This window comes from Rhinatrema bivittatum, chromosome 1 (genome assembly GCF_901001135.1).
Source record: "Rhinatrema bivittatum chromosome 1, aRhiBiv1.1, whole genome shotgun sequence".
Classification (NCBI taxonomy): Eukaryota; Metazoa; Chordata; class Amphibia; order Gymnophiona; family Rhinatrematidae; genus Rhinatrema; species Rhinatrema bivittatum.
In genome coordinates this window covers 48487062-48513247 of record NC_042615.1, presented here as the reverse complement: position 1 = coordinate 48513247, position 26186 = coordinate 48487062, and the positions used below count along the sequence as shown (strand labels likewise).

The window sequence follows — 26186 nt, the reverse complement described above, 5'->3', positions numbered from 1 at the left end:
GAATAGAATTTTCTTTAATCCAATATTCTTGTATATTAGACATCTGACAAAGATCTTGTTGAACTTTACCCATGTCTTCCTGAGTTTTCTTCTTTAACTGATCCAGTTTAATAGTTGTTTTCTTTATCAAATTGACTCTCTGAAATATCAGATTCAATTGCTAAGACATATAATTTCCTAAGTTAGTTATTGCATCCCAAATATTTTCCAGAGAAATATTCATGGGTCTTACTGGCGTCGGAGTTTCAATTTCTTTCAATGGGCTATATAATTTACCCTGAGAGAGTTCCTCCAGCATTTCAAGCTCTCCTGTAGGTTGGCCAGCTAGGCCCTCAACCGGGCCGCCCTCGTTGTCTTCCCCAGAGATCTTGGCGTCTCCTGTCCCCACCACAGCAAAAGAAGCATTCGCTTCCGCTGGACTTCTCACCGACAGGTGGCCACCCTCTCTGGAGCTCGCAGGGTTTGCCAGAGGTTGTCTGTCGATCAGTGAGAGGGATGTCAAAGAGTTCGGAGAGAGGGTGGCCAAAGCTGTTCTGACCCCTATCTCCAACGGCATCTCACCCGATTTCACTATCCGCAAGACATGAGCGTCCATCGGCCCCAATAGCAAGAGTTCCGGAGGGGCTGTGGGGTAAGCTCTCTCTTTCACCCTACGTTTGCATGCTGAATGCGGCATCGCTAACAGAAAAGTAAATCAGCAAGTAAGGTCAAATCGGAGTCACGCTCATGCCGTCCCCTCAGTCGGCACCATCTTCGGCGGATTCCCCCTTATACATATATTTTAAAAGTGCTGGTTCAAGTACAGATCTCTGAGGCACTCTACCATATCCCTTTCTTCACTGAGAAAATTGACCATGTAATCCTACTCTTTCTTCTTTTTTTTTTTTATTTAATTTTTATTAATTTCAACATTAATTACAAAGCTTAACATATTTGTACAGAAATAAAAGAAACAAAGAATATCGGAAATGAAGACATGGAGAAAATATATATATTTATGCAGTCCACAAAACAAACTGGAGGGGAGGAGTATTTTAAGGAGCCCAACAAAGGAAAAATTAGTATAAGAAACAAAGGGCAATAGCATGTCAATCCTACCCCTAATATGCCTAAGATATAGGACTCTCTAAGGGACAGGAAGTGGATAACCTTTTACGAGAATCCAGAAACAGTTTGTTCAGCAACGAAGAATATAAATGTATCATTATTTAACTTAATGATACATTTTCAGGGGTACCTTTACTGAAAGGATGCTCCAAGAGACTAGGACTCCTGGCACAATGTCAGAAAGCCCTTTCTCCTCTCTTGAGTGGCTTTTGCCATATTGGGAAAGATTTGAACAAACTGACCCATGAAATTGACTCCCATATTTTGAAAATAGTTATGCATAACTAAACCTAGATTCTGCTCATATATAAATGAAACCAAAAGTGTAGCTCTTTCAAAGATCTCCTTAGTAGAAGATTCTAAGAACTATGTTAAGTTCTCCAAATCCACTTGGTGTTGTACCTCAGTCTCTCTCGCGCTTGAAAACGGAAGAAAATATACTTTATTAAATGAGGGAATATCTTTTGAAGGAATTTTAAATATCTCAGTCATGTATTTACGAAGTGTAACACGGGGCTGCTCTCCAATTATCCTGGGAAAGTTCAGAATTCTTAAGTTTAAACGTCTTAATCGATTTTCAACAAATTCAACTTTCCTATTTAAAGACATATGTTCCTGAATTATTGATGACTGCACATTCTGAACAACTTTCAATTTTTCTTCCAAGTTCTGGGTCCTATTTGAGTAATCTGTAAGCTGGGAGTTATATTCCAGTGTCAGAGCATCCAACTTTGAAGATAGCTGGAATATTTGGGAAGAACAACCCTGAAATGCAGGGCCCAACGGAGCCACTTATTCCCAGAGAATCCAGTGTCATCATGGCTGGCTTAGGAGGTGGGAGTAACGAAGGCAGATGATCCAAAGTCGCAGCTGATACCAAAGAAGACTGCACATTTGATGTTGAATTCAAAATAAGTTCACCTCTGCCAGGATGATCAAAACAGGGAGTAGCAGTGACTGTCTCCAAGCCCACACTCGCCGCCATCAGTGTTGAATGTTCAACCACACCCTCCGTGGCAGCTCCCTCAGTAGCAGGTCCTGCACTAACCAGAGTCTAGACTGCAAGCACCGAATCCGGAAAGAGGGAGAAAACGCCAACGGTGTCCTTAAGGCTGGGGGGCTTAAGGATATCTCCCCAAACGAAGCAGAGGCTCCTCTTCCAAATCAGTCAGCAGGGACTGCCGCTCCTAAGGGTAACGTGTAGCAAGTTCACTGACAGTACGCTGCCCGGGGGGGCGGGGAGAGGATGCTGAGGGGAACACCTGAACTTTCTCTTACACTTAGGAGGCATGTCATCAACAGGAAAAACAATAGTCGAAATCAGAGCTCCTGGCAAAGTGAACTAAAGCTAGCGACTTGCCCTCCCCTCTCAGTACTTTTTCTTATCTTTTAACCAATTTGCAATCTACAAAATTATATTGCCTCTTATCCCATAACTTTTTCATTTTCTAAAGAGTCTCTCGTGGGGGACTTTGCCAAACACTTTCTGAAAACCCAGATGTGGGGAAAGATCTGACAATGAATGCTATGTTCCACAACTTCGGCAGCATCAATGAGCTCAGCCAAAAGTGGAGGGACCTCAGATGGCTTGTGAACAGGAAGTAAGCCAGGTTGACCACTGAGGGCCCTGACAGCCAAGTGATCTTCACTGCAGATGAAAAGTTGATGCTGAGCACTATATCAGAATCTTCTATAGGAGCGGATGCACTGCTTGGACACCTTTCAATCTCAACACCAGCAAGGTGAGCTGCATATAGGACATTAAGATTGTGTGTATATGGAACAATAATGAATAGATCTTATTCATATGTCTAATATTATAACCATTATTCACTTTTAAGGCCATGATACTTTTCCTACTTCTCTGTTACACTCTTGCAATAAACCAGAAGTCCATCTATGATACGAAAGAAGCGTTAAGTATAGATGGTTAGAAATGCATATGTATATGCAATTAACCCGCAATACTGTCCTTAATCACAATATATCACACCCAAATAGGAACAGTCAAAACACAGTTGATAATGGCAAAAAATCAACACATTATTCATACATTAAGGGTATCAGCAAGCCAGGTGAATGTGTAAGACCACCTAAACAGGTGGTTGCTCAGTCCTCTCGATCATTTCACCCTTGGCCTGTGAAGAAGACCATATTAGTAGACAGAGTAAAGTACTATCTGTTATAACTTTCTTTTTTAAGCATTGCTTTTTTTTTACTGAAAATAAAAAAAAATGCCTGTAGGCAGCTCAGAGAAACAAAAGCCTGTCATCATCTGGGGTTTCGGATCTCCTTCATCAGGGGGACTTATCTTATGCAGAGTGGTTTGTTTGTTTTTTTTTCTACTTTCAAACGATTGCTCTATCTGGATCAATGGATCTCCAACTAATTAAAGAGCGGCCTGAAAATAGAAAAAAGATGACACTCTGCTTAAGATAAGTCCCCCTGGTGCAGGAGATCTGAAATGCCAGCTGACGGGGTTTTGTTTCTCTTTTATCATGTCGCTTTCTCTGAGCTGTTTACAGGCATTTTTTATTTGTGGTAAAAAAAAAAAGCAAAAAAAAAAAAAAAATGCCTAAAAGAGAAAGTTATAACAGATAGTACTATATACTTTGTTTACTAACATGGCCTTCATAGACTAAGGGTGGATGATAGAGAGGTCGGGGCAGCCACCTATTTAGGTGGTCTTACACATTTGCTCAGCTTGCAAACACCCTTAATTTGTGAATAATTTGTGTTGATTTTTCACCATTATCAACTGGTTTTGACTGTTCTTATTTGGGTGAGAAATGCATATATGGCAGGCACCCTTTCAGTGATCATGTAGCATCAATATTGGTATGCACACGGTAGATCTAGATCCACCCGACTGGAGAAGTCATTGGCACTGGCAGCCCTTCCCTCCTCTTCTCCCACCCCTAGTAGCAAATATGATGCAACAAGCTTATGTTAGTTCTGTACTCCTAAGCCAGTAAGAAACCCTTTTCCAAAGCCACACCATTTATTGTGTCCTCTCTCTCTGGCAAAGCATGCTGGTGCTTTACAAGTGTTTCCAGGGTTTCTATCTGTTACATAGGAATGCTTTATATACAGCTAGCGGTGTATCAGCTAGTGCATTATTTGGGATCATGAAGCAATTCACATACCCATAGGAAAGTGTACTGAGTGGGAACAAATAATACACTGACCTTGCATGTATATGAAAGTTTATTATTGTTTTCATTGTTGCAGGGGAGCAGGCCGCTGAGGAGACTGATTGAGCAGGACCAAGTAGTTCCCAAAGAAGAAGATGGTGCTCAAAAGTGCTGTCTACCACCTTTGAGGAGGAGAGCAAGAGAGAAGAGAGAGCAGCAGAGGAACAGCAACAACATGAGAAGAGGAGGGAACCACCATGATGTTACTCTCTCAACCACACCAGATTTCAAACAGCTGGATGCTGTCCAGCAGCAGGCCATCTCTTTAGGGGAGGAGGTTGTTGTGCCTTCTGAAGAGGAGCTGCAACTAACTGCAGCAGAGAAGACCATGATGGATATCAATACCTAATTTGGGGAGGAGCTATTTGTACTTTGGGCTGATATCCATGGCCTGCAAGAGGTGGTGCGGGAGGAAATCCAGGGCCAGCAAGAGCTTGTGAGGGAGGAGATTCAAGGCCTGCAACCGGTTGGGAAGGAGGAAATCCAAGGCCTCCAGAAAGTAGAATGGGAGGAGATGTGGGCCACTGTTGGAAACAGGATGCTGGGCTTGATGGACCCTTGGTCTGACCCAGTATGGCATGTTCTTATGTTCTTAACATACATCACTACAGAAGAGTTACAAGATGCAGTACCTGTCAGGCACCAGCGCTTCCCGCACCTCCAAATAGAGGAAGCTGAAGGAATCACTAAGTATAAGTTCTTTATTATTCTTTATGTATAGCACGTAATGTAAATAAATGCACATTCACTGTCTAAAATGTCTCATTATTTGAGTATTTCTTCCTATATAGCCTGTCTTGAGCTCATGTGATATATACCTCCTGCAGTTGCTCCTAAATCAGTTTCTCCTCTTCCTCCTCCTCCTCATCTTCATCCTGATTCTCCTCCAGTTCCTCTAGAGGAGATAGGCATCTGGTTTTGGCCAGGTTATGTAGCATACTGCAGGCTAGAAAGATTTTAGTTGGATTGTAGAGAAGGCATCTCCCTTATCTGTAAAGACAACCAAAACATGTTTTGAGTAGGCCCTGGTCTGTCTGAGACCCCTGTTGTATTGAGCTCTTCAGCGCTCTGTGTGGTTTCCCCTTGGATCATGAGTCAGTTTTGAGTGGCTATCCTCTGTCACCTGTAGGGGAGAAGGCAGAGAAGAACTGAGTTGCATATGCATTAGGATTGGCCATTGGGAAATACACTGGACAAGTTAAACCAATCCTCGCTGTATGCTGTTAGTCTACCTAGAAATGTAGACGAAAAAGATAGGAGGTTATCAGCAGGGTGCTGGTAATGACATGTATATTCCTACCAAGAAGCTAGCCTAGAAGTAGACATGTATTCCTGACTCTGAGAGGATGTAGACATAGTGACTGGATCCCAGAAATCTGGAAATGACATCCAGGATCAGGCTTTTGGCATCACAGACCATTTGCATGTTGAGTGAGTGGAAGCTCTTGCAGTTACGGTAGGTAGCCTAATAGTAACATAGTATTGTCGGCAGATAAAAGACCAACTGGTCCATCCAGTCTGTCCAGCAAATTTCTTATGGTAGTAACTGCCACTTTGTGCAGGTTTACCCCTATGTATCTGTTAAGAATAGTAACTGCCACTCCATGCAGGTTACCCCCATGCCTTATGTTAAGGATAGTAATACTTAAAATCAAAACCAAGCAACTGTCAAACCCATAACAAAATTACTGCTAGCAACATTTTTACATGGTGAGCAGCCTTCCTTATAACTGCTGGCATAGGTACTGTATGTATGCAAGGGACATGGGGTAGAGAAGAAACATTATGGACTGTCCTAAAAAAAAATGGAGTGATCTACATGCCACTGACTTAAACAGAAGAAGTGGACAAAGAACTCATCCGGGACATACGAAAGGTGAGAAAGAAGGGAGAAGTGTTGCTCGATGGAGATTTTAAACTGCCTGATGTGGATTGGCATATCCCTTCTGCAGAATATACAAGAAGCAGAGAGAATGGATGCCATCCAAGAGGCTATACTCAAACAAATTGGTTTTGGAACCCACGAGGGAGAGTGTGATACTCAATCTAGTGCTCACTAATGGTGATAATGTCTTTGATGTTTGGATAGGGGCTCACTTGAGCACCAGTGATCATCAGATGGTATGATTCCATATCGCAAATAGGATACTGAGAAGTCACACGAAGACTCGAGTTTTGAATTTCACAAATACGAACTTTGTCAAAATGAGGATGTATCTGGAGAAAGAACTGGAAGCCTGGGAGAAGATAGATGAGGTGGAACAATAGTGGGCCAAATTAAGAGGAGTTATTACAAAGGCAACAAATCTATATGTTAGAAAAGTAAACAAGAATAAGAGGAAAAAAAACTGATTTGGTTTTCTAAGGAGGTAGCTGAAAAAATAAAGGCAAAAAGGACAGCGTTCAAAAAATATAAAGGGAGCACAGAGAAAAATATCTGTTAAAACTGAGGAAGACAAAGAAATAAGGAAATCAAAAGGTAAAGCGGAAGAAAGAATTGCCAAAGAGGTAAAGCAAGTTGACAAAACATTTTTCAGATATATCAGAAAAAGAAGGGAGGCCAGAAGCGCAGCAATGTGTGGAAAGAAACAAAGAAATGGTAGAAATATTAAATACTTCAGTTTGGTGTTCACTTAAGAAGACCGTTGCTAGTTGATAAGACCATAAATGGGGATGGGATAGACAAAACTCAATTTACAGAAGAGAATGTATTGGAAGAGCTAGGCAAACTGAAAGTGGACAAGGCCATGGGGCCAGATGAGATACATTCCAGAATACTGAGGGAGCTCAGAGATGTGGTGGCTGGTCCACTGAAGAACCTGTTTAATAGATCCCTGAAAATGGGAGTGTTGCCACGGGATTGGAGAAGATGGAACAGCTCCCCTATGAGGAAAGACTAAAGAGGTTAGGGCTGTTCAGCTTGGAGAAGAGACAGCTGAGGGAGGATATGATAGAGGTCTTTGAAATCGTGAGAGCTCTAGAACGGGTAGATGTAAATCGGTTATTTACACTTTCAGATAATAGAAGGACTAGGGGGCACTCCATGAAGTTAGCAAGTAGCAGATTTAAAACTAATCAGAGAAAATTCTTTTTCACTCAGCGCACAATTAAGCTCTGGAATTTGTTGCCAGAGGATGTGGTTAGTGCAGTTAGTGTAGCTGGGTTTAAAAAAAGGTTTGGATAAGTTCTTGGAGGAGAAGTCCATTAACTGCTATTAAACAAGTTGACTTAGGGAATGGCCTCTGTTACTACTGGCCTCAGTAGCATGGGATCTTCTTAGTGTTTGGGTACTTGCCAGGTTCTTGTAGCCTGGTTTGGCCACTGTAGGAAACAGGATGCTGGGATTGATGGACCCTTGGTCTGAACCAGTATGTCAATTTCTTATGTTCTTATGTCCTGCTTCACAAGAGTGATAGAGAGGATGCTGGAAACTGCAGGCCTGTTAGCCTCACCTTGGTGGTGGGAAAATGAATGGAAACTCTGCTGAAGAAAAGGGTAGTGAACTATCTATAATCCAGTGGTTTGCTGGACCCGAGGCAGCATGGCTTCACCAGGGGAAAGTCCTGTCAGACAAATCTGATTGATTTTTTTGATTGGGTGACTAGGGAATTGGACCTAGGAAGAGCGCTCAATGTGATCTACTTGGATTTTAGCAAAGATTTTGATACGGTCTTGCATAGGAGGCTAGTGAATAAAATGAGAAGCTTGGGAGTGAGTGCCAAGGTGGTGGCATGATTACAAACTGGTTGACTAATGGGAGACAGTGTGTAATGGTAAATAGAGCCTACACTGAAGAGAGAATTGTGTTAAGTGGGGTGCCACAGGGATTGGTGTTTCAACCGGTTCTGTTTAATGTAAGTGACATTGCGGATGGGATAAAATGTAAAATTTGTTTATTTGCGGATGATACTAAGATCTGCAACACAGTGGACACATCTGAAAAGGAGTAGAGCGAATGAAAAGTGATATAAAAATAATAAATAAAAAAAAATTTAAGAGAGCTTGAAGGCGGAGTCAAAGATATGGGAACTGGGATTCAGTGTCAAGAAGTGCAGAGTCATGCATCTGGGGTGCAGTAATTCAAAAGAGCTGTATGCTATGGGAGGTGAAAGTCTGGTGAGCATGGACCAAGAGAATGATCTTGGGATAATTGTGGCTGGTGATCTGAAGATGGCAAAGCAGTGTGACAAAGCTAAAGCTAAAGCCAGAAGAATGCTGGGCTGCATAGAGAGAGGAATAACCAGTAAGAAAAGGAGGTGATAATCCCCTTGTACAGGTCCTTGGTGAGGCCTCACCTGGAATACTGTGTTCAGTTCTGGAGACTGTATCTCAAAAAGACTAGAGGCAGAATGGAGGCGATCCAAAGAAGGGCGACCAAAATTGTGTGGATTCTGTATCGGAAGACTTATGAGGAAAGGCTGAAGGATCTGAATATATATACTCTGGAAGAGAAGAGGTGCGGGGGGAGATATGATACAGACCTTCAGATAACTAAAAGACTTTAATGAACCTTTTCTGTTGGAAAGAAAACAATAGAACTAGGGGTCACGAAATGAAACTCTAGATGGGGACGACTCATAGCCAACAGGAAATATTTCTTCACGGAGAGGGTGGAGGATGCCTGGATGCCCTTCCGGAGGAGGTAGGGAAGATGTAAACAGTCAAAGAATTCAGAAGAGGCATGAGCTAAATACTGTGGATCTCTAAAAGGCTAGAGGAAATGAAGAAATGCATGCAGGGAGATAACTTGCTGGTGTGGTGGTTACTAATGCTTAGCAAAAGGCATGGAGAATTAGTATCCTTAACCAATAATCATTGTTGCTTTTAATGCATCTGCAATATTGCTCCCTGCTTTGGTGGCAGTGGGGAAAAGGGGAATTGGATTTAGAAAACAACTGAGGGCCCCAACTTCTACAGTCTGGGATACTGTTATGTAGACACAAGTGAAAAAGCATAGGACTGCTTCTATGACCTAGTCGTAAAGGAAATGAAGAAAGCTTGCAGGGGGGTAATTGCTGGTGCAGCAGTTACTATCTTTAGCAGAAGGCATGGAGAATATTTCCCTTAACCAATAAGCTTTGATGCTTTTAATGCAACTGCAACACTGTTCTCCGCTACGATTGTAGGGAGGAAAGAAGAATTGAAATCAGACAATAACCAGGAGGGCCCCAACTTCTTTGCTTTGGGGTACTGATACTCAGGCATTAGGAAAAAAGCACAGGACTGCTTCTACAGCAAAACCCATAAGCAATCCACGTCAAGCAGTACTCTCTGAATTTTCAAGAAAGCTTATCACCAGCAGTGGTGTGCGGTGACATTTTCAGTAGGGGGTTTAGTCTCACCTCCTTCCCACCCAGACACACAGGCAGTCTTGCTCTTTCAGTTCTTTCTCCCCTCCCACACCCCCTGTCCCAGGTCTCCTGCAGTCTCACTCCCTCAACCCCTTCTCCCCAAGACACAGAAGATATTTGGAACCCATATGCATTCGGCCCATTTTAACATGTATTGGGTGTGGGCTTATCCCTCAGAAAGGCATGAATAAGGAATTACAATATAGTAAACCTCCCAAACCAAAACAGTGCTCAAGCAACAACAACCCTATCTATGAAAAGGCAACACTGCAAATATTACACAGGCCCTAAACACCAATACACCTCCTAGAACATGCCAGACTCCTAAAAAAACATTTGTAAAATAAAATACATGTATCTAAAAATGTATACAAAAGCTTTTAAAACTAGATAGGTCCCTTCGTCAGATGTCAGATCAGAGACATTCAGAAGACAAGTCCTACATTCTCAATAGCACACATATGGTATTTTTTGATAATACTTAACTTTTATTGGACTGTGTTTATCCCAGCCTGCCAAGACTACGGTTTAAACCAAGAAACAAATCTTCCATATCAAAACAACACTAATTCCCAGTTCTCAAACATTTACCACCATACCCAGGAAAGAGCAGAACTGCAAATATTACAACAGGCCCCTGAAAACCAATACACTTCCTATTGAAAACAGAATAAGCCAGACTGCTATAGATCCCATACACAGAAACTATATGCTTGCAGAATCCCTCCCCCCACCCCAGCTCTCGTACACATGCTCCCAAGCTCCTCTCCAACCCATTCCTCAGCAGTCTTCATCCTCAGCCCCATCCCGAACACCCAGTACCCAGTAGTCTTGCTCCCTGGCCCCCAGCAGTCATGTTCCTCAGTCCCCTCTCCCCATCCAGACCCCCAGTAGTCATGTTCCCTAGCCCCCTCTCCCCACTCAGAATCCCCATTTTTCATCAGTCATGATCCTAAGCCCCTCTCCTCACCTGGACCCCTTCATTCCCCAGCAGTCATGCTCCTCAGTCCCTTCTCCCCACCCAGACCCTACAGTCCTCAGCAGACATGTTCCCCAGTACCCTTTCCTTACCCAGGAGCCAGCAGTCTTTTCCACAGCTCATCACCCCAGTCTTGCTCCCCTTACCCAGCCCCCCAGTAATCTTGTTCTGCAGCCCCTCCCCTCCAAGGCCCCCAGTCATGCTCCCCTGACCCATCTCCCCAAACAGACCACAGCAGTCATATTCCCTAGCTCCTTCTCCTCACTAGACCCTTCTCCAGGCCCCAGTAATCTTATTTTCCAGCTCTCTCACCCCCAGTCCCCACTAGTCTTGCTTCCCAGCCCCTCCCTTTCTCCAGTTTTGTTTTCCAGCCTCTTCTCACCTCCTCTCCTCTCTCACTGCCACTCAGCTCATTGAAGTTTTTCTCAGCTCAAACATAGGCACTGAGATCCTAGAAGAAATAGTTGCACAGCATTTACTTAGCCTTCTACAAGCCTGCCCTTGGATCCATATGGGCATAGAAGTAAGCTCTGAATTTGAAGATTCTCTGCAGGCCTGTTTTTCACACAGTGTAGAAGGTGGGGCCTTGCTTCCACCCATAGTAAAATCCTGCCTTCTACCTCCTGTTGTGCTGCTGCTTCAATCAGTTCCTGAGCTGCCACTTGCTTGCATTCAGTCCCTGCAATTGGTCCTACCCATAAGGCCTCCTGTTTGTTCTGCCCGAATCTTCTTTTTATTGGCTCCCTCTGATGTGCAGGCTGTTTCTATTGGCCACACAGACATGCAGCTGGAACACCCCCCCCCCCCCACCCCAAAAAAAAAAAAAAGAAAAGAAAATGGGTCCAGGGCTGGGGATTCACTGAATCCCTTGAAGGCCCTGACTGCATGCCAATGTTACCCAGTAAAAAATGTTGCTAGCTGAAATTTTTATGGGTTGTCATAAAGCTTGGGATAACTGTACAAAGCGGCAGTTACTACCCTTAAGAGAAACATTGGGGTATCCTGCACTGATTGGCAGTTGCTATTTAAGGAAGCCTGCTAGGCAGACTGAATAGATTATTTAATGTTTTTCTGCTGTCAATATTATTTTACTATGTTTACTTGTTGAACCTGAACTTGCACATGACTTGCTCCTCTGACAGATCCATAAACTGGGTCTTAATCCTGTATACCTCCTCCACTTCCTCTGCTCTCTCTCCCTCAACTGCATAGATCTGAGTACACATAGGGCCATTATCATTTTGAAAAGGGATTTTCCATTATTGACTCCTAACTCCCAAATAGGCCAATACAGTACAGTGCGCTCCGGGTTTGGCCGCGTGTTTTTGATGCGCTAGCTTTACCCCTTATACAGTAAGGGGTAATAGCGCTTCGAAAACATGCGGCCAACCCCCCCCCCCCCAAAACTAATAGCGCCCGCAACATGCAGATGCATGTTGATGGCCATATTAGTTATTCCTGCGCGAAGCTGCATATTTTACTTTAAAAAATGAATGCCTGCCCAAAGGCTGGCGTTAATTTCTGCCGGCGCCGGGGAAGTGTGCAGAAAAGCAGAAAACCTGCTTTTCTGTACACCCTCCAACTTAATATCATAGCGATATTAAGTCCGAGGCTCCAAAATTTAAAAAAAGAAAAATTTAAAATTTCCTGTCGTGTAGCCAGATGGACTCAGAACAAGTGAGTATAGTGTGCTCGTGCTAGCAGTTGGAGACGGATCTGACGTCAGCACGGGTACATATACCCCCACAGGAAGTGAAGCTCTTCAGTAATTTCCGTCTCCAAAGCAGTTTGGAGAGCCTGCACGCTCGCTGAGCGTGTTTCCAATCTACTTTCTATTTTCTACTTTCTACTTACCATTCAGTCCCTCCCCCAGTTGAGTTTCCCGAGTTGAGTTTCCAGAGTTGAGTTTCCCGAGGTGATTTCCATGGTCCCTCGGAGGTTTAGGCCTCGGTCCGGTGGCTGAATCGCGGCAGGGACCCAGCCCCCGAGCGAGGCTTGGGCGGGCTAAGAGGCGCCTCGGTCCCGGCGTGGACTTGGGAGGCAGCGGGTGCATTCCTCAAGCGCGGCGGTGACGGTATGTCCCCTCTCCCCCCGCAGCCGGAGACCGCCCGGGTTTCAGCCGGGAAGCGCCGAGGATCAGGTAAGGCGCACAACTTTTACTTTTGGTCTCCGAAGTTCGAGGATAGGCGGCGTTGCCTGTATGCGGCATGCCGCGGAGGTCGCCATTTTGTTGGCCCTGTTCAGGTATTGAGCTCCCGTGATAGGCGCCTGTATCGTATTAAGCGTATATTGCATATTATTGAGCGCATATTGTATTTAGCATATATTGCTGACCGCATATTATTACATAGAAACATAGAAATGACGGCAGAAGAAGACCAAACGGTCCATCCAGTCTGCCCAGCAAGCTTCACACATTTTTTCTCTCATACTTATCTGTTTCTCTTAGCTCTTGGTTCTATTTCCCTTCCACCCCCACCATTAATGTAGAGAGCAGTGATGGAGCTGCATCCAAGTGAAATATCTAGCTTGATTAGTTAGGGGTAGTAGGGGTAGTAAGCGCCGCAATAAGCAAGCTATACCCATGCTTATTTGTTTTACCCAGACTATGTTATACAGCCCTTATTGGTTGTTTTTCTTCTCCCCTGCCGTTGAAGCAGGGAGCTATGCTGGATATGCATGAAGTATCAGTTTTTCTTCTCTCCTGCCGTTGAAGCAGAGAGCTATGCTGGATATGTGTGAAGTATCAGTTTTTCTCCCATGCCGTTGAAGCAGAGAGCCATGCTGGATATGCATGGAAAGTGAAGTATCAGGCACATTTGGTTTGGGGTAGTAACCGCCGTAACAAGCCAGCTACTCCCCGCTTTGTGAGTGCGAATCCTTTTTTCTTCTCCCCTGCTGTTGAAGCTATGCTGGATATGCGTGAAGCATCAGTTTTTCTTTTCCCCTGCTGTTAAAGCAGAGAGCTATGCTGGATATGCATCGAAAGTGAAGTATTAGGCACATTTGGTTTGGGGTAGTAACCGCCGTAACAAGCCAGCTACTCCCCGCTTTGTGAGTGCGAACCCTTTTTTCTTCTCCCCTGCCGTTGAAGCAGAGAACTATGCTGTATATGCTTTGAAAGTGAAGTATCAGGCTTATTTGGTTTGGGGTAGTAACCGCCGTAACAAGCCAGCTACTCCCCTCTTTGTGAGTGCAAATCCTTTTTTTCCACATTTCCTCTTGCTGTTGAAGCTTAGAGCGATGTTGGAGTCACAGTAAGCATGTGTATGTTTATTGAGCGCATATTGTATTTAGCGGATATTGCTGACCGCATATTATTGAGCGCATATTGTATTAAGCGTATATAGCTGTCGCTTATTATTGAGCGCATATTATATTGAGTGCATATTATATTGAGCGCATATTATATTGAGCGCTTATTGTATTAAGCGCATATTGCTGCCACATGTTATTCAGCGCATATTCTTTAGCGCGCAATGGAACAATCGAATGCCCCGGTGTCCCCGGCGGCGGTGCCTCTTGATTCCGGCGTGAAAGCTCTCGGCCTCTGCTCAGCATGCCAGCTCAGAGCCACGCACAGCGAGGAGCCAGACTCCCTTTGTGCCCAATGTGAGGAGGCAGTGGGAGTCTCGGGCCAGGACCAGTCTCAACCAAGGTTTGTTGACAGTTCCCCAGAGGCCACCCCAGATCTCGCAGGCAGTCTCGAACAACCTGGGATCCCGGGGGACCTGGTACCCCGACGACTTGAGACCACCTCCATTTCCTGGGTGGATCTCTTTAAGGGAATCCATGCCTTTGTACAGATGCAATCAGCTTCCTGTCCAGGCCTGCTGTTGCGTAGCTGCCGCTCCTGTTGCTGCCGCTCCTGTTGCTGCCGCTCCTGTTGCTGCTCCAGCGGATCCTGCCCCTGGACCTTCGCGCCCTTATCGTGGGCAAGCACACCCGCCTCCGGGCAGTCCGGTTCAGGTGGACCCTGATGTCTCGGAGACTGAATCAGAACCATCTGAGGAGGGGGAACTTCCCTCGGGGATGGAGCCATATCGAACCATGAGGCGGTTCTTTCCCAAGGAAGATCTCTCCGACCTAATATCTCAGTGCCTGGCGGAGTTGGATATTACACTACGGTGCCATCTACACAGAACCCTCTGCTGGAAGGTCTTCGCCCTACAGCCCACCATTTTCCCTTCTTGCAAGCCGCACAGCAACTGATAGATCTGGAATGGGCTGCACCAGCGGCCTCATTCAAAGGGGGGCGGGGCCTGATAGGCATGTACCCCCTGGATCCGGCAATCAAGGAGATGCTGGCGTGCCCTCAGGTGGACGCCTTGGTTAGCGCGGTGGTCAAGCGCACTACCATTCCAGTTGAGGGGGGGCGGCCCTCAAGGAACCTCACGACCGGCGACTGGACGCAATCCTGAAACAGACATTTGAGGTGGCAGCTCTGTCTGTGCGAATTGCAACCTGCTGCACAGTGCTGACGCGTTCCTGTTTGTCACAGGTCAGGAACAATGCTCCGGCGGCAGACATGGAGTCCGCTCTCTCGTTCCTCACGGATGCTGCATCCGACCTCGTCCGTACAACAGCCAAGGGGATCTCATCTTCTGTGGCTTCCAGGAGGCAGCTCTGGATACGGCATTGGTCAGTGGATACTCCTTCGAAGACACGCCTCACCAGAATGCCCTTTAGGGGTTCTTTCCTGTTCGGCAGCGACCTTGATAAACTGGTCAGCACATGGGGTGCCTCTCCTATTCCTCGACTGCCGGAAGACAGGTTCAAAAGGAACCAGCGCGCCTTTCCAAGGCCTTCCAGAGGCAGAAGCTCCCAACGCTTCATTCCCTATAGGGGTCGCTATCAGGCACCCCAACCTCAGGCCAGGAACCAGTCCTTTCGGCCCAAGCAGCAGAAGAGGGGAGCCGGCTCGGGTTCAGGCCCCGGCCGCGCCTCCCAATGAGATTCAGCCGGTCCGTCTGGGGGACGGGGCCATAGGGGGCAGGTTAACCCTCTTCTACCCCAGATGGGTCGAGATTACGTTGGACCAGTGGGTCCTCGCCATCATCCGAGAGGGTTATTTTCTGGACTTCAATCATCTACCTCCGGACAGGTTTGTGGAATCTTCATGTCCGATCCACAAGAAGGCAGCATTGGAAGCTACCTTGGCGAGGCTCCTGTCCTTGAAAGCCATAATCCCGATACCTGCACGGGAAATGAATTCTGGGCATTATTCCATTTATTTCATGGTACCCAAGAAGGAGGGCACTTTCCGGCCCGTATTGGACCTCAAGTCAGTCAATCGATACTTACGGGTCCCGAGGTTTCGCATGGAAACTCTGCGCTCAGTCAAGAACGCAGTACAGCCAGGAGAATTCCTCACGGCCTTAGATTTATCAGAAGCCTACCTGCATATCCCGATTCATCAGGATCATCAGCGCTACCTACGCTTCAAGGTGCTAGGACGCCACTTCCAGTTCCGGGCTTTGCCCTTCGGGCTGGCCACGTCGCCGCGGACCTTCACCAAGGTGATCGTAGTGGTAGCAGCGGTGCTCAGACAGGAAGGAATCCTGGTCCATCCCTACCTAGACGATTGGCTGATCAGGGCGAAATCGCGAGAGGAGAGCCATCGGGCAACCAGCAGGGTGATCGCCCTTCTGGAAAGCCTGGGATGGGTAGTCAACCTAAACAAGAGTTGCCTACAGCCTTCCCAATCTCTGGAATATCTGGGAGTCCAGTTCGACACCCAGGCAGACACAGTCAGTCTCACCACCAAGAGAAGATTAAAACTTCAGACGCGTCTTCGGTCCTTGATGGGAGCCAGTCGGCCCACAGCTTGGGATTACCTGCAGGTTCTCGGTCTCATGGCATCCACCCTGGAAGTGGTACCCTGGGCAAGGGCCCATATGAGACCTCTACAACGCTCCCTGCTCTCTCGATGGAGCCCCCGCTTCCGGCATTACTCCATGCATCTACCTCTACCAGCCAGAGTGCGGACTCAGCTACGGTGGTGGATGCAGTCCAACCACATGAGCAGGGGGTCAAAGATGTCCTCCCCCACGTGGACTCTGCTCACCACAGATGCCAGCCTGAGCGGATGGGGAGCACACTGCGAAGAACTCACCGCCCAAGGACAGTGGAGCAGGGAAGAGTCGGGGTGGAACATCAACCGACTAGAGGCACGGGCAGTCCGGTTAGCCTGCCTGCAATTTGCTCACAGACTGAGGGAACAGGGCAGTCAGAGTGATGTCAGACAATGCCACCACGGTGGCATACATCAACCAACAGGGCGGAACCAGAAGCCAACAGGTGTCCCTCGAGATAGCCCCGCTGATGGCTTGGGCAGAGGCGAATCTTCAGGACATCTCCGCCGTCCACATTGCCGGAAGGGACAACACTATGGCAGACTTCCTCAGCAGAGAAAGCCTAAATCCGGGGGAATGGCAGCTGTCCCCCACAGCCTTCCAGATGATTGTGGATCACTGGGGGATTCCGGACATGGACCTACTAGCGGACAGGTCCAATGCTCAAGTACCCAGATACTTCAGCCGCAAGCAAAATCCGTTCTCTCAAGGGATCGACGCCCTGGTTCAGCCAAGGCCACCAGGGGCCCTGCTATACGCCTTTCCTCCGTGGCCCCTGCTGGGCACCCTTATCCACAAGATTCGGAAGTACCGGGGCCTAGTTCTTCTAGTGGCACCAGACTGGCCAAGAAGACCCTGGTACGCGGACATGAGAAGACTACTGGCAGGGGAGCCCCTTCCTCTGCCTCCGCTCCGGGACCTGCTACGTCAAGGTCCCATCCTTCACGAGGATCCGGCTCAATTCTCTCTTACGGTCTGGCCATTGAGAAGGCTAGACTGAAGAAAAGAGGTTACTCGGAGCTAGTGATAGATACACTCCTCAGAGCTCGCAAGTTTTCCACGTCCCTCACCTATGTCAGAATCTGGAGAGTATTTGAAGACTGGTGCGACACTCACGGCACCAATCCGCATGCGACTACAATCCCTATTGTTTTGGATTTCCTGCAGGATGGACTTCAGAAGGGTCTCTCCCTCAGCTCCATCAAGGTTCAGGTGGCTGCGCTGTCTTGCTATGGTCCCAGGAGGGATGACAAGACCATTGCCACGCACCCAGATGTTTCTCGCTTCCTGAAAGGAGTCAAGCACATTCGTCCGCCACTGAAGTGGCCAGTACCTTTGTGGAACCTCAACATAGTTTTGGATTTCCTCGCGGGATCCACCTTCAGACCCCTCCGGGGCCTGTCTCTCCGTTCTCTAATGTTGAAGATGGTGTTCTTGCTGGCTGTATGTTCAGCACGCCGCATCTCAGAGCTACAAGCACTGTCTTGCCATGATCCTTTTCTCAGAATCACTCCAGAGGCTATCCATCTTCGCACGGTTCCATCCTTCTTGCCTAAGGTAGTCTCCCAATTTCACCTCAACCAAACCATATCCTTGCCAACCACGGCAGGTTTGAAGAAATCTGAAGAAGGGCGTTTGCTACGCCATCTCGACATCGGCAGATTGCTGCCCAGATATCTGGAAATGACAGAAACAGTACGAAAGACTGACCATCTGTTCGTCCTTCACAGCGGGAAGAAAAAAGGTGAAGCGGCCTCTCGGCCCACCATCGCCCGCTGGATTAAAGAAGTTATCAGAGCGGCCTACGTAGAGGCCGAGAAGTCACTGCCTCTTCAAGTCAAGGCTCATTCTACCAGAGCCCAAGCAGCATCTTGGGCGGAATCTAGGATGCTGTCGCCTGCAGAAATATGTAAAGCGGCGACGTGGTCCTCCCTCCATACCTTCTCCAGGTTCTACCGTCTGGATGTCCAGGCCAGGGAGGACACAGCATTTGCGAGGGCAGTATTACACGGTCCTCAGGTAGCCTCCTGCCCAGTCCGGGAGTAAAGCTTTTGTACATCCCACTTGCTCTGAGTCCATCTGGCTACACGACAGGAAATGTTGAGATTACTTACCTGATAATCTCGTTTTCCTTAGTGTAGACAGATGGACTCAGCATCCCGCCCAGCTGCCTGTCTACATTGGTTTCACCAATTCAAGGTAAGCCTTATCACTTCTTACATGAGTGCATCCACTCTGCCAGGTGTCGACGCCTTCCAGTTGGGAATGCTGGCGGTCTCCAGCTCCTATCAATCGGTCAGGGGAATCCTGTTTTCACTATTTCATTGATCGTCAGTACACATATATCCATAACAGCTTTTGCAAGGAAGATTACTGAAGAGCTTCACTTCCTGTGGGGGTATATGTACCCGTGCTGACTTCAGATCCGTCTCCAACTGCTAGCACAAGCACACTCTACCCACTTGTTCTGAGTCCATCTGTCTACACTAAGGAAAACGAGATTATCAGGTAAGTAATCTCAACATTGGCTAGCGGCCCAGAAGACGACGCTCAATTATGCCGGCGTCCGTTTTCTGAACCCGTGGTTGTCAACGGGTTTGAGAACAGACTCCAGCAAAATTGAGTGTCTGTTGTCAAACTTGCTGACAGCCGCCGCTCCTGTCAAAAAAGGGACATGTGCACATCATTTTTAAAATATCTCCTACTGCGCATTTGTTTATTTATTTATTTAAAAGTTTTTATATACCGTCATTAAGTTATTTACCATCATAACAGTTTACAATAGGGCACATATATCAAGGGAAATATTGCTCATACTTTAAATATAGGGTGCCCCTTTTAATGCATGTATAGTATAAAGGCATATGAGTACGTGCATATACACGCATAAGTGGTGCCTTTTTAAAATAAGTATTGCAGGCGCTCAGGCCACATATATGCATATGTGGCCTTTTTTGCATGAATAACTCTTTGAAAATTCACCTTTAAGTCTCACTAACTACAGCTACATGAATGGTCTCTGAACCATCAGATAACTTATGTTTGCCAGTCTCAGCAGGCTGCCACAACCAGCTGCACTTACCAACACCGCTGCAGGCCCGGGATGCTGCCAGTATTGACTGGTTCCAACACCACCAGCTTCTTCCCTCAGGCTCTCCTAGGCACATGCTGGTATTCATAGGCCCCATGGCAGGAACAGCGAGAGAGACTCCCAATGATGATGTCAGCATGGTTGGGTGTTTAAAACCCAACTGCGCTCCTAGCAGATGCCTTAGCAATGGGTCTTTTGCACTGCAGTGCAGGTTGCTTCAGCATTTCGTCTCGTCCTCGCCTTGTCTGCTTCATCTCGTCCCTGCCTTGCCTGTCTAGTCTTTCCAGTCCAGCCCTGCCTCGTCTCTCCAGCCCCCACTTGCTTCATCTCTTCAGCCTGCCCTGCCTCATCAGTTCCTCTTCTCTCCCCTGTCCTTTCCTTGGACTGACTTCCGGATCTGACCCTTGCATGGACATTGACTATTCTTGCTTGGCCCTGGACTTTCTTCATTCTGTACCCTGAGAGACTCTTGCCTAAGTCCTGCTGGGCCTTGGAACTCAAGGGCTCAACATGAGGGGAAAGAGCTGGTAAAGGTGAAGCTCCTGACCAGTCTCATCTCAGTGTGGGATGAGGTTTGGGCCTAGGGGGTTCTCTTCCTACCACACCGCAGCAACAAGGGTCCACTTCCATTACAATAGCCTAGGAAATAGTTCAACGATGGTGCTCTCTGTGGATAAATCTCTTTGAATGCTATTGAACAACAAAGTTCCCATGACTGCTCCAGGACACCAGAAAGGGACAGTTTAGCGACAAATACTTTTTCAGTCCCAAAGAATTAGGGGGTTCTTTCTGCATTTCCTTCAATTCCACTTATATTTATTTTATTTATTTATCAGTTTTATATACCGAGGTTCCGGTAACAGAGTTACTAATCACTTCGGTTTACATTTCAACAATTACAATGACAATTATAGTCAATTATAATTATAATGACAATTATAGTCAAGGCAATGTAAACGTTAAGAAGAGAAAAAGGTTTAATGATTTTGATAGGGCTTTTTGGCCATGTCAAATTTCATTTCCTTGGCACCAATATCTACTGTTCGGCATCGAATAAAGCTGAGAATGTTCCCAGCTTTGATCATTCAGTACAGTGGGAATCTTCATCCCAACCTAACTGCATGGATGTTGAAAGTCAACTACTATCTTCTATGCAGTTGCCTGCTGAAGTTAGTAAGGCTATTCTAGCATTAAGAAGATGGTATACTGAAAGGTCTTACAACTTTGTGTTAGGAGGTGGACACTTGAGCCAAGACGAGGTTGATGCTACCACCAGGAGAAGGCCCCTGTTGGTCCTTGTCATCGGGAGGCAGAGAAGACCCAACTGGAGCTTCACCTTTACTAGCCCTAGTTCCCCGCAGGTTGAGCCCTTGGGTGCCGGGGCTGTCAGGACTTAGGCGGGGGTCTCTCAAGTATGGAACCAGAGGAGGAGGCTGAAGCAGCGTCAGGCAGTCAGAAGTCTAGGCAAGCAGCAGACAGACAGAACCAGGAACAGACCAGAGGTCAGGACAGGCAGCGAACGAGCGAAGACGGAGAAACAGGCTGGAGGTCAGGGCAGGCAGAGGTCAAGCAGAATCTGATTACCAGGCGGAAGTCAAGCAGAGTAGGGTTACCAGACAGGTTCAAAACCAGGAGATCAGTCCAGAGGGGCGAGGAGCAGGAGGGCACGAAACAGGAAAGAAGGAGCAAGGCTGGAATGCAGGATCAGGAGACAACACAGAACTCGCACTCTGAAGCAGAGCAGGACCCGTTGCTGAGGCAAAGTGCTGAAGGCAGGACGGGGTATATATACCCACCCTGTCTGATGTCATGTTCACGGGCCATGGGGAACTTTCCCGCCACGGGCCCTTTAGATTTTGAGCGACTGCTCGTGCGCTCAGGGAGGCGGGCGCAGAGACTGGGATGGCGGCGTGCCGAGCTGCGAGGGTAGGCCGCAACAGTGGTAGTTGGCGTTGGCCGCGGCGAGCGGCAACGGGGAAGAGCCGGGCCTGATAGCCTCCCGGTGGAGGTAAGGGAACCCGGCCGTGGGCGGCCGCAGCCGGGGATCCTAACACTTTAAATGATTTTCTATTTGATGTTCACAAGTCAATCAGAACTACATTAAGTGTCCTATTCTCCTCTTACTTCAATACCTCTTATGCTTCTCTGACTCTTTATACACTGGACTGCAGAAGAGCTTCAATGTTTTATGTGGGGAAAACAAAGTTTTACAGAAAGTCTTTACAACTATCCATTTCCTTCTGCTCCCATTCGTGCCACTCCCCTAAATATAGCTAATGCTGCTTCTAATAGCTGACTCTGATCTGCTCTCAGTGACTTTGAGTTGTATGATGCCCATATTGTTGTGCTGTTCTCATGGCTTGGATTCTTGCAAGAATAGCATAGGAGTACAGGCCTAGGTGCCATTCAAACTCACTCAGATCTATCCAGAGCCAAGCCAGTTAATAGGGGCAGTAGCAGCTACACCAAGAGTGGCAACAGAAACAGGCACCCTGTGGCTGAAACTTGCTGAGAGCCACCTAGAGCCAGATAAGAGAAGCTGCAGGAGGGATGGTGCCAGTGGTGGGAACAGGAAAGCAAGCATCAGAGCAAGGTTAGAAGGCCAAAATAAGCAAGGAGAGTTGAGGGAATGATGGGGAGAGGGACTGGGATGGAAGTAACCAAAAAGTAACTGAATCACAGTATTATAGTAAAATCGAAAACCTCCCAAAAAAAAAAAAAAAGAACCTCACAATTTTAGCATATCTACATAAAATTCTAAAATAAAAAAAGAAACACCAATATATGCATTTTCTAAGCATTGAAAAATAGAACCCTATTTATGTTGGTAGCAGAATTTTAACACCAAATTACTTCATTTTGCAGCTGTTAGGCTTCATGTATCTGCAAATGCCTTTTTTTTAATTCAACCTTTATTGAGACCACAATGCAATACACAGTCATGAGTACAAAATCAATATAATTAGAAACTAAGGAACAGAGTTCTGACTCTAGCCAATAAGCAATAATCTTTGCCATTATAATGTTACAATGATTGCGGTAAAGAAAACTTGCTTAGTAGTAAGACAATTTGAGCAGCATGTTCATAACCTTAACTAAAAGAAATATCCAGTACCCCTGATAAGCCAAAATAAAACTTACAACTAAGGTGTGTCTCATGTTTTTCTTTTTAATTTCCCTTCCCGCTAAATTGGGCGTTCACCATAACTAACTCTTTGAGGGATTCTGTAGGTCTTGTAATAGTGAACAGCACATCATCAGCGAACAATGACAGCTTGGAGAAATAGTCCCCCACCTGAATACCCCTAATCCGTGGATTATTTTGAACACTCTGGGCTAAGGGTTCTATAAACAGCAAAACTTAAGGGTGATAAAGGGCAACCCTCGTGGGTTCCCCAACCCACCGGAAAGGCTGTGGAGTATCCTCCATTTACTTTGACAACTGCCTTGGGAGAATCATAAAGTTTATTTAACTAGGAGAGAAAGTAAGAGCCAAAATGCATTTTCTGAAGAACTTTGAAGAGAAAGGGCCAGTGAATTAAATCAAAGGCCTTTTCCACATCGATTGCCAATAAGAGAAGGGGGATTTGATGCCGCCTGACCCACCAGATGGAATCCATATTTTGTGAACATTATCTGAAGCCATCCGGCCAGGAACAAACCCAACCTGATCCGGATGGATAAGATGAGAAATAAAACTATTCGATCTATTAGCTAAAATTTTAGCTTACAGTTTTAGGTCGATATTGAGAAGAGAGATAGGGCGGTATGAACCACATGCTGTGGGATCTCTACCAGGTTTTGCTATTATGGTGATTCCTGCCATATTCAAGTTCTGTAGTAAAGAACCATCCTCTCTTAGTGAATTAAACAAGCTTGTTAAAGGGGAAACAAGCTCTGTTGCAAAACCTTGATAAAAACAGGCTGTAAAACTGTCGAGGCCTGGAGATTTATTAGCTTTCAGTTGTTTAATTGCCGCTGCAACCTCCTGTTGGGAGATCTCTTTATCCATACATAGATGCTGAGAATCTTATAGCTCAGGGAGGGAAACACCTAATAGGAATCGATCTATAGCATCTGGATCTATATCAGACTTCGCTTTGTATAGTTCAGAGTAAAAGCAGAGGAGCCCTTGCCTCATATCCTTATTTGCTGTTAAAATGACCCCTTTCTCATCCTTCAATTTAATGACTACGTTTAATGAGCATCTAGCCTTCAATTTGTTATCGAGCATTTTGCCAGCCTTGTTACCTCCTTCAAAATGATGCTGTTTGACTAATTCCAAATGATGGGCAATCCTGGCGGCATTAAGCTCGGCTAACTTCAGTCTACAAAGTTCCACCTGTTGTAGGCACTCCCTAGAAGAGCAGTCTTTATGCCCTTGCTCATAATAGGCCAACTGATTTAATAAAGCTGCACTTTCTTTTTCTGCTGGTTTTTTAATATAGGCGGCCTGGGCAATCAATTTACCCCTCATTACCGCTTTCAAACAATCCCAAAGGACTATGGGGGAAAATTTCCTAAGATGTATTGAGGTTGAGATAATCCAGGATGTCAGTCCTGCACTTTTTAATAAAGGAATAGTCATCCAACAGGTTGTCGTTGAGCCTCCAGAAAAGCTGACCCCTATCATAGCCCTGAAAGTCCATCTCAATCCATATGGGGGCATGGTCGGACCAAGTTATGGGTGCTGTAACCACTGCCATGGATCTATTAATAAGCCCCCTGTCCAGGAACACAAAATCAAATCTAGAATATGATTTGTGTGAGTTGGAGAAATAGGTGTGGTTCCTAGATTTGAGGTATTGAAAAGGCCAAGTGTCTGTTAAGTTACACTGAGACAAACTTTTAAAAAGGGCTCTATCACATTGGGGGACCAAGCTTCACCAGGAAGAATTATCTAAGGCAGTCTCCTGCGACAATTAGATGACCCTCAGCATGGGACAAAATGAACTCCCTCAAAGCGGAGAAAAAATTTCCCTGTTTAATGTTCAGGGCATATAGGTTTACAAGAAAATATTTGTCACCCCCAACAGTAATCACTAGAAATATAAATCTCCCATTAGGATCTGTATGACAGGAAACTAAATCAAAAATAAAATCCTTATTAAAGAGAATCCCCACTCCTGTATATTTATTTATTTATTTATTTATTTAACAGTTTTATATACCGACCTTCATAGTAAATAACCATATCGGATCGGTTTACAATTAACAAGAATAAAAAACTGGGGTAGCTATTCAAGTAAACGAAAGATAATCAGTAAGTAGGAATGAGTCAAAGTTACAATCAACAGGGAAGAGAACTTGGAAGCTTGCAACAAGCTGGAACGAAGATAAGGCAGGAAATAAATATGAAGTGATGCCATAGGGCGTACGGGTTAAAGCTTAATGGTGCTTTAACCTGGGAGAGTCAGAGTCCATTCGTGAGTATAATCATCATAACGGGTAAGCGTGAAGGATATTTATATATCCTTCACGCTTACCCGTTATTATATTAACGTTATTATATTATATTATATTAACGTTATTATATTATATTATATTATATTAACTATATATATTATATATATATATATATATATATATTAATAATATTATATTATATTAACATTATTATATTAACATTATATTATATTATATTATATTAACGTTATTATATTATATTATATTACCCGTTATTATAGTATATTTAGCTAAGCGTGAACTCGCTGCCCAATATTGGCTTGGATATTGATCAGAGCGCATAAGGTGCTCATATCCGTGCTTAATGTGACTCCTGTATTAGCGCAATCGATACTTACTTGTACCCTAAGTCTGTTAGTAAGAATCTCCTTTTTGTGGGGAATTTAGCCCTTTTACATTGAGATAATATTTTAAGGGGAACCATGGCACTTAAAGATGGTGGTTAAAATTCCCCGTTTACAGAGCAAAATGAACAACCCCCAAACACGGTATCCCATGCATAGTTTCCCCCTGCAAATAATCTAGACTCCCTTATATCCCCCCTACCCCCCTCCCCAATCGGAACCGCCAACAAAACAGGCTCCATAGTAATAACCAAGAGAGGAGGTGCCCATCAGGAGCCTGTGAACTTCTCTCCCATCAGGCAGGTCCTATATAATCGGGAGATATGGCTCTTTCAATACCCATCTTGTCAAAAAACCTGTTAAGAAACCAATAAGATGAACTCCCATCAACATAACCAAATAACTCCCATAAGGATACATGTCACAGGTAACACAAAGCATAAGTAACACAGACTTAGTAATTAGGCATCATAATCAGGTGCTGTCTAATGCGGGCACAGGGCCTTCCAGATTTCTACAAAGTTTCTTGCCACCCTTCTCTACTCTTTGCCATCAGGGTGCATCCTCTTTATGGGTGACCTAGAAGGTGGTTGTTCCTCACCAAAAAACCAGCCTCAAGTAAGATCGCCACAGCCTCTGCAGATGACTGTACTTGATGCGATGTTCCTCTGATAGCAAACCAAAGGCTGAATGGATGGAGCCAGCGGTAATTAATATTCTCTTTTCTTAATACAATGGTGATAGGTTGCATATCCTGTCTCTTCTTGAGTGTCGAGGGAGAAATATCAGCAAAAATTTG

The 26186-nt window shown here is 45.6% G+C and overlaps 1 protein-coding gene across 3 annotated transcripts in view; it reads left to right on the top strand.

The window, feature by feature from the left end:
• TTC29 (tetratricopeptide repeat domain 29) overlaps window positions 1-26186 on the top strand; it is a 495923-nt gene that overhangs the window by 260151 nt on the left and 209586 nt on the right. The window contains exon 8 of one of the 3 annotated variants that reach the window (XM_029603232.1): window positions 4339-4986. The exons of the other annotated variants lie outside the window; for them this stretch is intronic. Within the exon in view, the coding sequence (XP_029459092.1) occupies window positions 4339-4650 (312 nt within the window). The 3' untranslated portion in view covers window positions 4651-4986. Of the gene's footprint in view, window positions 1-4338; window positions 4987-26186 lie in introns of those variants that run through there. 3 annotated transcript variants of the gene reach the window in all.